The sequence below is a fragment of the Balaenoptera ricei genome, chromosome 17 (genome assembly GCF_028023285.1).
Source record: "Balaenoptera ricei isolate mBalRic1 chromosome 17, mBalRic1.hap2, whole genome shotgun sequence".
In the NCBI taxonomy this organism is placed as follows: Eukaryota; Metazoa; Chordata; class Mammalia; order Artiodactyla; family Balaenopteridae; genus Balaenoptera; species Balaenoptera ricei.
Window position 1 is genome coordinate 22,009,015 of NC_082655.1, and position 12,938 is coordinate 22,021,952.

A 12,938-nucleotide genomic window follows, 5' to 3' on the forward strand; every position below is an offset into this window, starting at 1 on the left:
TCTCTTACAAATACATTACAATGAGACTTGAGACTACAGTGTATTTGAAATTCTTTTAAAGTGACATCGATGTGGCCCAGCAGTTCAGCCTGAACCAGAGTAGAGTGGAAGAGATAACCATGAGAGAAGAAGTTGGAAACATCAGTATTCTACAAGAAAATGATTTTGGTAATAGAGAAACAAATCATTAGCCATTAGCTATAATGTTAAAATTACGTTACTCAATATATTTAGGGTAACCTAAATTTGGATCTTATATTTGAATTTTCTCATTATGCCCCAGAATCAGTTTATGAAATACAATAGATGCTAAAGATTTAAAGTTTAAACTAGATGTTTTAATATTCAAAGATAAATAAGACTTCAGTAAGCAAATGTGACATTATAATTAAAATAAATCATTAGCCATTTTCTTTTGATTCGGTGATGTTTCTAACTTTTCTCAACTAATGACCAACTAAAATGTGTTTAGGTGACTTTGGAATGGATGATCGTGAAATAATGAGAGAAGGTAGCGCTTTCGAGGATGATGACATGTTAGTGAGCACTGGTGCTTCTAACCTCCTATTAGAGCCTGAACAGAGCACCAGCAATCTGAATGAGAAAATTAACCATTTAGAATATGAAGACCAATATAAGGATGACAATTTTGGAGAAGGAAATGATGGTGGTATATTAGGTAAGTCACAACAAGGTGATTATTCTAACAATTTCTTTATTTAGTTGCGGGGTTTTAGAGCAGTTGCTAATTCTTAGTCTTGAGCATCTCTCTAGGTATATATGTGTGAATTGTCACCAGTTGGTTCAGTAAAAGTTTTCTGTAAACCTGTAGCCTAAAAATGTTTTAACAATACCTAATTTTGTTTAAAACTGCTTGTCTTGGAGTTTTAAGTTTTACTAATTCTTCGAAGTGCTCTATTTGTGTTTAAGTAAATACGTGTTTTAAAATTGAGATTTTTTTTTTTCATATGTTAAGTGTTTTATACTTTTGTATACTACCTTGAAGAGAACAGATGCATATTGAATACAGATTTAAATTTTTTAATTTAATCCATTTTAACATTATTTTTCCAGTGATTGGCTATTGTTCTTTTAGCATTTCTTTTTTAAATTGTAACCAAATTACATTCCCTATTTCAGATGACAAACTTATTAGTAATAATGACGGCGGTATCTTTGACGATCCCCCTGCCCTGTCTGAGGCGGGGGTGATGTTGCCAGAACAGCCTGCGCATGATGATATGGATGAGGATGATAACGTATCAAGTAAGCATGTCACGTTCAGTGATCCTGGGCATGATGTGTGGCATCCAAAAAGATACTCACTGTAGAAGACCAAAAGCTAAAAGTTTCAGCTTTTGATGAACTGTAAATCTCCTTAAAAGCAGTGCTTATGATTGATTCTCTTTAACCCTGTGCTCCTTCCCCTTTTTTGGGCAATAGGTCAACTGGAGAGACCTCCTTATAACTAGAGAAGTGTTTTTTCTTTGGAGCCAGTGGGTTTCTTTCAGTTACTCAAAGGGATTTTTTTCCCTCATTTGCTGGATATATATTAAATACCCAAGCCTTTTGTGACCAGATTTCTGCTTTTATAGTGGGTGGGCCTGATAGTCCTGATTCAGTGGATCCTGTCGAACCGATGCCAACTATGACTGATCAAACAACACTTGTTCCAAATGAGGAAGAAGCGTTTGCTTTGGAACCTATTGATATCACTGGTGAGCAAACAAACTTTTTGACTTAGAACTTTTTCTAGTTCTGGCTCACGTCCACTAATCTGCTGCTCATTTTCAATATAACTAAACTTCTTTTCTCCTTTGTTAGTCATCTATTATAGAAACTTTAATTCACTTATAATTCGAATATCTTACAGAGTATCTTTACAAGTTGCTGTGAAATAAAAGTATGGAACAAGCTTTCTGCTAATAAATATCTTAGTCTTTGGGGGTTACAAAAATGCTAACAGGCCACATGTGTAACAGAAAGCATTGCAAGGCATTTTTCAGTAAAGTACAAGATTGACTAATCCGTTATCTTCCAACATTCTAGATTCTGTGTATGCTTTGGGCTACAATCTGGGAAAATCTAAAACTACTTTTATTTTTAACTGGAAATAACAAAGGTTCTAAAATCAGTATTTTTCTTATGCTGCTTATTAAGAAACACAGCAAAGCATATTTAATTGGGGGTGCTGCTTCTGAGTAAAAGAGGCAGTATGTAATTTGGATGTGAAACTTTAAAATTTCTAGATGGTGTATGGGTACAATGGGGTAGAATACCTTAAGTCATTTACAGTATAATTCAAGATACTGTTATGACTTCTAAGTAAAACAAGATTAACTTTTTGGGTTTCCTACTTAGAATCTGATCACCAAAAATTCTGATTTGGGCTTCTGGTTTAAAAAGAGTACTTACTGTGTAGCTATATTTAGGAACTAAAAATATAAAAATGAACAAGTCTTTATCCTCGTGGAACTTAAATAATAGGGGAACATGGGTAATTAAGTAAATTATATGCTATATTATTGACAGATATTACAGAGATCTATAAACAAGGTAAGAGGGACGTATACTGCAGTGTTTAAAATAGGATAATTGAGCTTAGCCAGCTGTTAACAAAAACTTGAACTTTTTAATTTCAAGGAAGGGAACTCAGTAGCTGGAGGACAGGGCCTGGACAGAGGCTGTCACTGCATAACATCTTTTTGAATCTTGAATTTTGAACCACACGAGTATTTTATCTATAAAAACCTATGGGGTATATAACATGTATGACAATGAAATCTTGAGGAATTTATTTAATACCATGAGCTTTTCTGTATCTTAAGAAATTGAGATAATGTTACCTCTTTGTAAGAGTTTAGTAGGGATTAGAAATGAGGATACAAAAAGTGTATAGGATGGAGTTCAGGGTTCATCTGACTGGGTTTGCGCTTGTTTCACTTTATCAAGCTGCTTGTGCAGCTGCCATATATGAATTGTAACTCTTCCAATAAAAATCATAGTAGTTGCAACCATTTATGGAGTCCTCAATCTATGTCAGACATCATACTAAATATTTTACAATCCCCTATACGTGGTTGGCCATATTTCAAATGAGAAAATGAAGAGGTTAGCAAAATGAAGTTAACTTTTCTTAACGGTCACTCACTTAATAAGTGGCAGAACCTAGGACTTGAGCCCAACTCTGAATCAAGTGTGATGTGTTTACAATATAAAGCTACATGGGCAAAAATGAATCGGCTCTTGCCATTATTTTGCTCATTTTGTGCTAAAAGTCAATATTCATTCATTCAGCAAATTTTTATTGAACATCTATTGTATGCTAGCCTCTATATGGTACTTGGGAAACATGACTTAAAACAGATTCTACCCTCATGAAAGCTTAACTTCTCTTCTAGGTGTTTAGAAAAGCAGGAATATAATGAGACCAAATCTGGTAGTTGTATGTTTCATGCTGGCCTCAGAAAAGATGACCTTATTTTCTTTTATCATGCCAGTCAAAGAAACAAAAGCCAAGAGGAAGAGGAAGCTAATTGTTGACAGTGTCAAAGAATTGGATAGCAAGACAATTAGAGCCCAGCTTAGTGATTACTCTGATATTGTTACTACTTTGGATCTGGCACCACCCACCAAGAAATTGATGATGTGGAAAGAGACTGGGGGAGTGGAAAAACTTTTCTCTTTACCTGCTCAGCCTTTGTGGAATAACAGACTACTGAAGGTAATATAGTTTGCAGAATTTTAAATTTCATATAGATTTTGACCATTTTTAAAAATAAACTTTAAAAACTTGTTTGAATCATTTTTGATCAGGTATTTTTCAGTGATATAGCATCTTCTCTTTTTTTTCCTCCCTTAAACCACAGTATACTGGACATAAACCTGATCTGAAAGATCAAGATAAGTGACACCTGTATTTCTAAAAGATGTAGAATGAATCTTCCCTATTCTAAAAAGACACTGATGTTTTTAATAATAGTTCTCGCTCCTCAACTTGCTATGATATATTACAAGTTCTGTTGCCTTAGTGTGTACTGTGGTTCCAGTCTACAATCTTTAGATGTTGCTTTCTGGCTAAAACAAGGGGTGGTTCTACTTTTCCCACAGTACAGAAATCTGGCTTTATGAGAATTTTTTTTCACTTACAGGCCCTTTCTGCTCACTTTAGGTTCCAGACTATTCTAAAGCAAAGTTCTGAGGCGTCATAGAACCAATTGATTTTTACTATAAAGTGTTTAAAGCAGCAAGGCTTTGGTAAAACTGCTGTATATTGGAAGCACAATCGTATAATCATTTGGAAGAAGGTCTTTAAGTGTTTTTTTTTTGACTCAGTGGTCTCATTGTTAGGAATTTTTCTTAAGGAGGTAATTCAAAAAGCCACTTCTATAAAGATGTTCATTAATTATTATTTACAGTTAAATTTTTTAAAAGAAACTTAAAATATTGAAGAATCATTCAGGTGTGGCATATATATATATATATATACACGCACATATATATTTACTTCCACTCAGTGGAATATTCAGTCATTAAAAATACTAGAAATGATAGTTAATGAAATTACCATACAATATTAAGTGAAAAGGGCACTATGCAAAGCTGTTGGGTATGATTTGTTAGATTGTTTTAAGTGTATGAATATGAAAATAAACTGCAGGTAAATAAGTTTAGAACTTTAGTGTTATCTCCAAGTTATGAGACAATGGTTAAAAATTTCATTCTCAACTTTTCTAAAATTGCTGCAGTGAAAATTTTTACATAGAGGATTTCAAATTATAAAGTAGAATGAAGCATGAATATGATATAACATTAAGTAGAAATCATGCTAAATTATATATACACTGATTGTTAAAGCATACTTGTAATGCCATTGGTAGGTTTTCGGTTCATGTGATTTATAGTAGAGATTTTATAATTGATTTTTTTTTTTTTTAATAGCTGTTTACACGCTGTCTTACACCACTAGTACCAGAAGATCTTAGAAAAAGGAGGAAAGGAGGAGAGGCTGATAATTTGGATGAATTCCTCAAAGAATTCGAAAACCCGGAGGTTCCCAGAGAGGAGCAGCCCCCGCAGCAGCGGCAGCGCGATGTTATCGGTCTGTCCCGTTGCAAGAGCTCCCTGAGCAAATCTAAGTGAACACTTGGCTAAAATTTACCTGTATATCGCCAAAGTGAAAGAAGAAGTCAGGAACAAAGACGTATTCTCAGATTTTTAGACAGGGAAATACATGCCTTATAGTCTCTGATTCCTTTGTTAGATGGGAAGTTTTCTGTTTTCAGAAAGGTCTGAGGTTTAGGACTTGGCCGAGTGATAGTCTGCTAAAGGATTGTCCTGCCTTGGACTGGAGGTGGGACATGTGCTTTTAAAAACCTCTTCCCACCTTGAAATGTATTATAAATTTAGTAACCTTTGTGGAGGTGAAATTTTATTCAGCCTTCTTCATTAGGGAAAGTCTTAGCATATTAGTATTAAATGGTTCTAAAATGTTGTTGAGGACTGTATGACCGTAATCCCCTCTTCGTATGATCGATTGCAGATGAGCCCATTTTGGAAGAGCCAAGCCGCCTCCAAGAGTCAATGGAGACCAGCAGAACAAACCTGGATGAGTCAGCCATGCCTCCACCACCACCTCAGGGAGTTAAGCGAAAAGTGGGACAGATGGACCCAGAACCCATGATCCCTGTAAGCACAGCTCTCCAAGGTGTTTGGGGTGTGGGTGTTCGGGCAATGTTTTAGATCCCTAGTAATAGCAAGTGTTGTTTAAGGAGACCTTTTGAAGTATCTTGGTTTGGGCAGAAAGTAGTAAGGAATGGGTCCACAAAGAATGGCAGCTGAGGATCACAACACAGTGTGCCGTGAGTGGGAGGCATTCTTAGGAGTTTTTGGTTTTTCTGACTCTGGGATAGAGTCTTGCTTCACAGTGGCCTAAAGTGAGCATCCTTGGCTACTGTGGAATCCTTGACTCTGAACTTGGTTCTGGTTTTTATTTCAGTTCTCAAACGTTAGCCCACGGTGAATCTGACAGTTCTAGGTAGAATAAGAAAAGCAGCATATGGAACCTGTTAAGTACGTTGTGAGTAAAATGAAACAAACTTCCTGCTAATAAATAACTTTGTCAGCAAGATGGAACATTTTTCCTCCGGTTTTATTGAGATATAATTGACATGTATAAATTGAATTAGTTTCGGGTGTACAATATATAATGATTTGCTAGATGTGTACATTGTGAAATGATCACCATGGTAAGTTAACACCCATCACCTCGCAGGATTAGATTTTTTTCTTGTCAGGAGAACTTTTAAGATCTGCTCTTAGCACCTTTCAAGTGCATAGTATATAGTTGAACCTCCTTATCCATGGATGTATACTGAGGGCTGTCTGCAGTACATTGTTTTATGTAAGAGACTTGAGCATCTGTAAATTTTAGTATTCAGAGGGGATCCTGAAACCAATCCCCTGCAGATACTGAGGGACAGCTGTATTGTTAATTGTAATCATCATACTGTGTATTAGATCCCCAAAACTGACTTTGACCAACATCTACTCATTTCCCCCATCCCCTAGTAACCACCATTCTACTGTCTGCTTCTGTGAGTGTGAGCTTTTTAAGATACTTGATTCCACATGTAAGTGATTGATATATCTATCATACAGGATTCAGCTTTCTCTGATTTACTTCACTTAGCATAATGCCCTCAAGGTCCATCCATGTTGTCACAAAAGGCAGAATTTCCTTCTTACGGTGAATAATATTTCATTGTGCGTGTATATCATATTTTCTTTATCCATTTATGTGTTGATGGATACTTAGGTTGTTTCCATAGCTTAGCTATTATAAATAATGCCGCAGTGAACATGGAAGTGCAGATATCTTTTCCAGATAGTAATTTTATTTCCTTTGGATAAATAGTGGCTGCACCAATTTACATTCCCACCAACAGTGCAAGAGGGTTCCCCTTTTCTCCTCATCCTTGCCAACACTTGTTATCTCTTGTTTTTTGGGTGATGCTTTATTGTGGTTTTTATTTACATGCCCCTGATTGATTAGAGATGTTGAGCACCTTTTCGTGTACCTGTTGGCCATCAGTATTGCTGTCTTCGGGAAAATGTCTGTTCAGATCCTCTGCCCCTTTTAATCAGTTTGTTTTGCTCTTGAATTGTGTTGCGTTCTTTATATATTTTGGATATTAATCTCTTATAAATGATTTGCAGATATACTAGTTTGATGAAGTCCTACTTGTTTATTTTTGCTTTCGGTGTCAAATCCAAAAAGTCGTCAGGACCAATGAGCTTATCACCAGTGTTTTCTTCTAGGAGTTTTATGGTTTCAGGTCTTAGATTCAAGTCTTTAATGCATTTCAGTCTTTTGCATGTGTCTGTCCAGTTTTCCCAACACCATTTATTGAAGAGATTGTCCTTTCCTCATTGTATGCTGCTTTGTGCTAAATTAATTGACCATATATGCGTAGGTTTATTCCTAGACACTCTATTCTCTTCCGAGTTCTGGTTTATTCTTTATAAATATTCCTGTATATCTTTAATACTAAGCAGTTTTAGGCTCTCTTATTAAGAAATCAGAATATGCTCGTCCAGTTGCTGAAAAAAGGTAAAGCGACGTCTTGCTACTTCATTTAGACTGGCTACCCATTAAAGTTCACTTAGTGTTCCTATCCTGAGTGTAAAGGAAGGAGGTGGTCTGGTTTAAGGCTTCCCAAGCTTAAGTAAGTCTATAGAATAAATTAATTCTGGGCAAAGGGAGGCTTTTTGGTACCTTAGGCTCTTGGTTCAGCCTCCATCATCAAGACATTGGCAAAAGAATATTCTTTGCCAATTTTAACAACTAGTTCTCTATGCCCTCTGATGGTAAGGAGTTGTAAAAAAAGAGCGTTTTTGAGTTCAGGAACGGGAACAAGTAATTAGTGGGTTAGTCTAGTACCAACCACTCTCCAGGTAACTGTTCCCTTGTCACTCTTTTAATGTTCTCATGTGTTTGTATTAAGTCAGAGAAGAAAGAAATTCAAGAAATGGACCCAGAAAAATAGTCTCCTCATTCCTAATATTTGCTGCTGGAAGAGCACAAAGGCTCTTATTTAGAGCTCAAGCTGAGTTGCAGTAGCCTTATACAGCAGTGGTCGACAGTACCAGGCTAATTAACGTTAGAGCCTTTTTGCATTGCCCAGGAGTCGTCAGTGGGTTCTGTTTAGTCCTAAAATGCTAATACAGAAAGTGTTGAGGGTTTTTTCTTGTTTGCAAATTCCTCACATAGACTTTAAGTATTTGACTTCTAAAAAGTAAGTATAAAACACTTTTGTTCTAGGGTAATAAGATAAGATAATGAATGGATTAATTTCCTTTGTAAAGTACTTTAATGTTGTGGCTTTACAGTAAAAGAACAAGATGTGTAATCAGGTTTTGATTATGAGGAAGTGTGAGAAGTATTTCTTTTCATTTTGAAAACTGCAGCAACTACATGTTTGCATAGTTAAGAGAAGCTACCCTTAAAATGTGCATCTTAAATTGCCTTATCTTTATTGCTTTAAGCCTCAGCAGGTAGAGCAGATGGAAATACCTCCTGTAGAGCTGCCCCCAGAAGAGCCTCCAAATATTTGTCAATTAATTCCAGAGTTAGAACTTTTACCAGAAAAAGAAAAGGAGAAAGAGAAGGAGAAAGAAGATGATGAAGAGGAGGAGGTAAGGAAACGTTGTAAAAAAAGATCTGATGAATAAATTCCCATTCTAGGTTTAGCGAAAATCTTCAACCAGCTCTTATTATTTTTCATCTTGGAGCTGAGTTCAGAGTGATGAAAAATGTTTGAATATAAGCAAAACTTAGCCAAATTCTTAGTGATCTACACCATCATTAAGAACTTCAGATGTTGTGCTGTGTTATCTCTCATTTGGTCCCTTGGGGGCTTTTCAAGGACATGGGACTTGCCCTTTCACTGATTCCTTGACTTCTAAATTGTTTGTAAGCTGCTTTTGTTATCTTGTGGTCATTGGTCAGCTGTTAGCATCTGCCTCTAATATAATCTATTTGTGTGGATTTTGCTTTTTCATTAGACTGGAGTGGTTTGTGACTTGGCTAATAAAATAGAGTGATTTTTACTTTTGACTTTGGGAATGGATTTTCCTTTTCCTGGGGCATGCTTTGGCTGTTCAAGTTTTTTCTTTCCCTGGATCTTTAAGGTTGTATATTAGAATATGTATTCTTCTATTTGATGTTCTGTCAGGTATTTTATTTAAACCTTTATGTTTAAAGTTTCTTCCAATTTTCATTACCATCTGTTCGTGTTTGTATATGCCAGCATAGATTTCATAACCAGTTAGTGCTTAACGTGAGCCTTACACACTGTTTTAAAGTCAGAATGTAGCCCCAAAGCTCTTCCAGCCTGTGTGCTAGAGTATCTCAGCCTTAGTGTTCAATTAGCATTTTAAAATTCTACTTTCTAATACATGTTAAGCTGTTGTTATTAACTCCTGGTTCTTTGGATGTGGTGATAGTTGCAGCACAGCCTGGAAGCATCTCGGCTGTTGCCCCGTGCCGGCCGGCTTAGGACAGTCTTGTAGGTGGCAGGTGACTGGCAGCCAGGCCCCTCCAGTTAAATATATATTATAAATTATAGCCCATTTCTTTTAAAACACTGTATGGAACAGTATTACTTACTTACTCATCTTTGCTAGTCTGCAGGCTCTTTGGTAGTGGTCCACAGTGAGATTAGGAATTTTCTGGAATACCATCGTCCAGAAAATCATGCTACCAAAAAAATACATAAATATATATTCAGTTAAAATAAACAGTATGCTTAGTGACGTAGTTGGTTTATTTCCTTGCTTCAGTTTCTTACCTTAGCAAGGGCCAGTAACGCATAGCTCGCCAACCAGCAACAGTCCGTGGACCAGACTGTGTAGATCACACACTTACATACCAGTACAGAGTCATATATTCAGCTAAATGCTTGCAGGTACAGAGGATTTTCTTTTGTAATTTAAGAAGGGATGTCGAACTAGATGCTAAATGATTTTTCCATTAGTCAAAATACACAATTTAGAGCTTTCAGGAGATACAGAAATGCTTCATTTTGTAGCAGTTTTGTCAGTTTTTTGTTTTTGCACGGGGGTCCTTTTCACTCAGGATGAAGATGCCTCAGGGGGTGATCAGGATCAAGAGGAAAGAAGATGGAACAAAAGGACTCAGCAGATGCTTCATGGTCTTCAGGTATGCCTGCGAAGTCCTAGAGAAAAAATTTCATCAAAGGCTTTTGGCAGTGTTTCCTTAAAAAAAAAAAAAAAAAGTTACATGCTATAACCAGAAAGTCTACCTTTGGTGAAACTTTTTCCAAAACCGCACACCTTAAACTATTTTAATACACAAGCTGTTGGGCTAAGAGTAAGCCTGGAAGGCATCCAGGTGAACAGCTTCCCTGCAAAGCAGAACTCCTTTGTGTGTGTACATTTTCTTACTTTTGGTTGAGCAAATTTAATGGGTTGAATCATTAAATTTGTCAAATCATTGTACAGTGTCATTTATCCTTGGGCCTTAATGTGTCAGATACAGAGGAGATATCTTGAGTGTTTATGAAATACCAGGCAAGGTGCTCAGGTCTCCTAAAATAAATTCAAAGGATAGTTAGGTTGACAGTTTTCAGAACTGTGTGCTAGATTTTACTATTTTATCAATTAGATGAAATTGATAGATGAATTGATTAGATTTTATTAATTAGAAAAAATGAGTCGTCTATATTAGGTTGTCCCAAAAATGTTAACTTTGTCCCCTTGCCTTTTTTAATGTGAGAAACACTCTCGTACCATTCAAAAATCTACTCCTAGCCCCCAACAGAATATATACAGTAATACTTTTCTCAGTATCCAAAAGTAGTATCCTTTTAAAGTTACTACTTTATTGTGTAGACGATTATTTTCATTTAATTCTTTCTTTTATTTCAGCGAGCTCTCGCTAAAACTGGAGCTGAATCTATCAGTTTGCTTGAGTTGTGTCGAAACACGAACAGAAAGCAAGCTGCAGCAAAGTTCTACAGCTTCTTGGTTCTTAAAAAGCAGCAAGCTATTGAGCTGACACAGGAGGAACCATACAGTGATATCATTGCAACACCTGGACCAAGGTTCCACATTATTTGAGCAGCTAGAAGCATTATAGCTAGTGTTCGTTTCACTAGTGTGTACAAATTGCCCCCATGTGTAGGGCACACAGAACCCTTCAAGAAAATTTAGATTTTTGTGTGTACAAAGTCCCTGCCTCTTTCTTCATGTTTTCTGGTATTTTTAAATTTGTCAATTTCATCTTTTAAGGGAAACTGCTTGTATGGTGTTTGTGTTCTGATGGAGAAAACAAGTACCCCAAGTTTATTTTAACAGTCCAGAACAGATTTGTGCAATATTGGCGCATATAATAATGTTGAGTAGCAGTGGAAAGTCAGGGTTTTTATCTTAGTTCTCGATTATTGCATTGTAAAGGAGAACTTTTCAGGAAAAAAATGCCTGACGGTTAATAACTACCGTGTGAATTGTCTTTTCCCATCAGCACCTGGCAGTCTTCTTCGTAACCATTGTGCTTTAGGGATGGTGCCCAAAGCAGAGATTGTCCTCTTAAGTTTTAAAGTATAATTCCACACTTGATCATGGGGTTGTGTGAAATTGTACTGTAACTAATCCCTTTCAGCTACAAAAAAATAGGGCTTGGTTTAAAGTGCCCTATTTTGTAAATCATTCCATTTGAAACTTTTTAATGAATCTTACTATCCTGAAATCTTTTGTTTTAGTGAGGCTCTAAAATGAGCAGAAATAGACTTTTTAGAGTAGAATGAATATAAAAAGCATTTATAACTTTCCAGGAGCTATAAATCAAAGTTTTAAAAAGATTGTTTGGATATATTTGAGTATTCAGATCATGAAAATAGAAATTGCTATGCCAACTGAAAGGACAGACTGATGGGAAATCGTACAACTGGTTGACTTAACCTTTAAGCAGACAGTGCTGTAAAAACTAATGGCTTCTCTGATATTTATTATGTTTTAGTACTGATCAGTTTTTCCAGTGCTTGCACACTCCTGTGTTTGGAACTCTAATAGCTTTGCAACAGAAATCCAGTATCCGGTTTCCTATAATTTAAGTGAAGAAAAACACATCCAAATAAAGGCTTTAATATTAACAGATCAGATAGCACCAGAAATTATGTGACTGTTATGATTATCAATACATGTCTTAACATTTTAGGGCAAAATTACACACTGAAAGTTCTAGCTTTTAAGTGTTGGCACTTTTGTGGAAAACAAAAATCACTCAGACTTCAGTGTATACCCAGTAATTTTAAATTATGTGAGATGTTTTAAATTTGTGAACTCGTAATTACTGTTTTGATGATTCAGTTTCTTGAGAATGGTAATTGTATAAAATTGCTGTTGCCGCTTTATTTTCACTATGATGTGCCTGTAAACCATGGTTTTTTTTTCCCCTTTGTATAAAGACATTGTAGATAATTGAATGTTTGATTATAGAAAGGTCATTAGTTTCTTGTTACACATTTTGTTAGTCTGGTTTTTGTTGCTTATCAGGTTTAATATTGTTCTTGAAAATAGTTGATGCTATGTTATGTATAACTTTTCTAATAAAAGTTGTGTTATAAGCTGTACATTTTGGAGTATTGGTATTCAGTTGGTGGGACTCCCCAAGAAAACATTGCTTCATCTTTTTTGCCTTATCTTGAATAATTATCCATACAAATAGTAAGTGAACTTTTCAAGAGGTCTTAGAGTGTATTAAGATTCAAATGAGCCCAGTAAATGGCTGGTGCTGAGGAATCTTTGGGGCATAGATACAGCCCTGTAACTGCTAAGTACTATGACATGCCTATGGGTTCTTGGGGCCCTAAACAATTGTAGCCCATGAGCAATGTCCTGCAGATTTTCTGGGTCCA

At 35.9% G+C, this 12,938-nt stretch overlaps 1 protein-coding gene across 1 annotated transcript in view; it reads left to right on the forward strand.

Annotated features, from left to right (window-relative positions):
* Positions 1–12,653, forward strand: part of RAD21 (RAD21 cohesin complex component) — a 28,117-nt gene extending 15,464 nt beyond the window's left edge. The window contains exons 5-14 of the mRNA XM_059901553.1: positions 62–168; positions 473–679; positions 1,141–1,266; positions 1,596–1,718; positions 3,501–3,724; positions 4,942–5,101; positions 5,543–5,688; positions 8,548–8,697; positions 10,139–10,222; positions 10,951–12,653. Of these exons, the coding sequence (XP_059757536.1) occupies positions 62–168; positions 473–679; positions 1,141–1,266; positions 1,596–1,718; positions 3,501–3,724; positions 4,942–5,101; positions 5,543–5,688; positions 8,548–8,697; positions 10,139–10,222; positions 10,951–11,142 (1,519 nt within the window). The 3' untranslated portion in view covers positions 11,143–12,653. The remainder of the gene's footprint in view (positions 1–61; positions 169–472; positions 680–1,140; positions 1,267–1,595; positions 1,719–3,500; positions 3,725–4,941; positions 5,102–5,542; positions 5,689–8,547; positions 8,698–10,138; positions 10,223–10,950) is intronic.
* Positions 12,654–12,938: the final 285 nt, after the last annotated feature.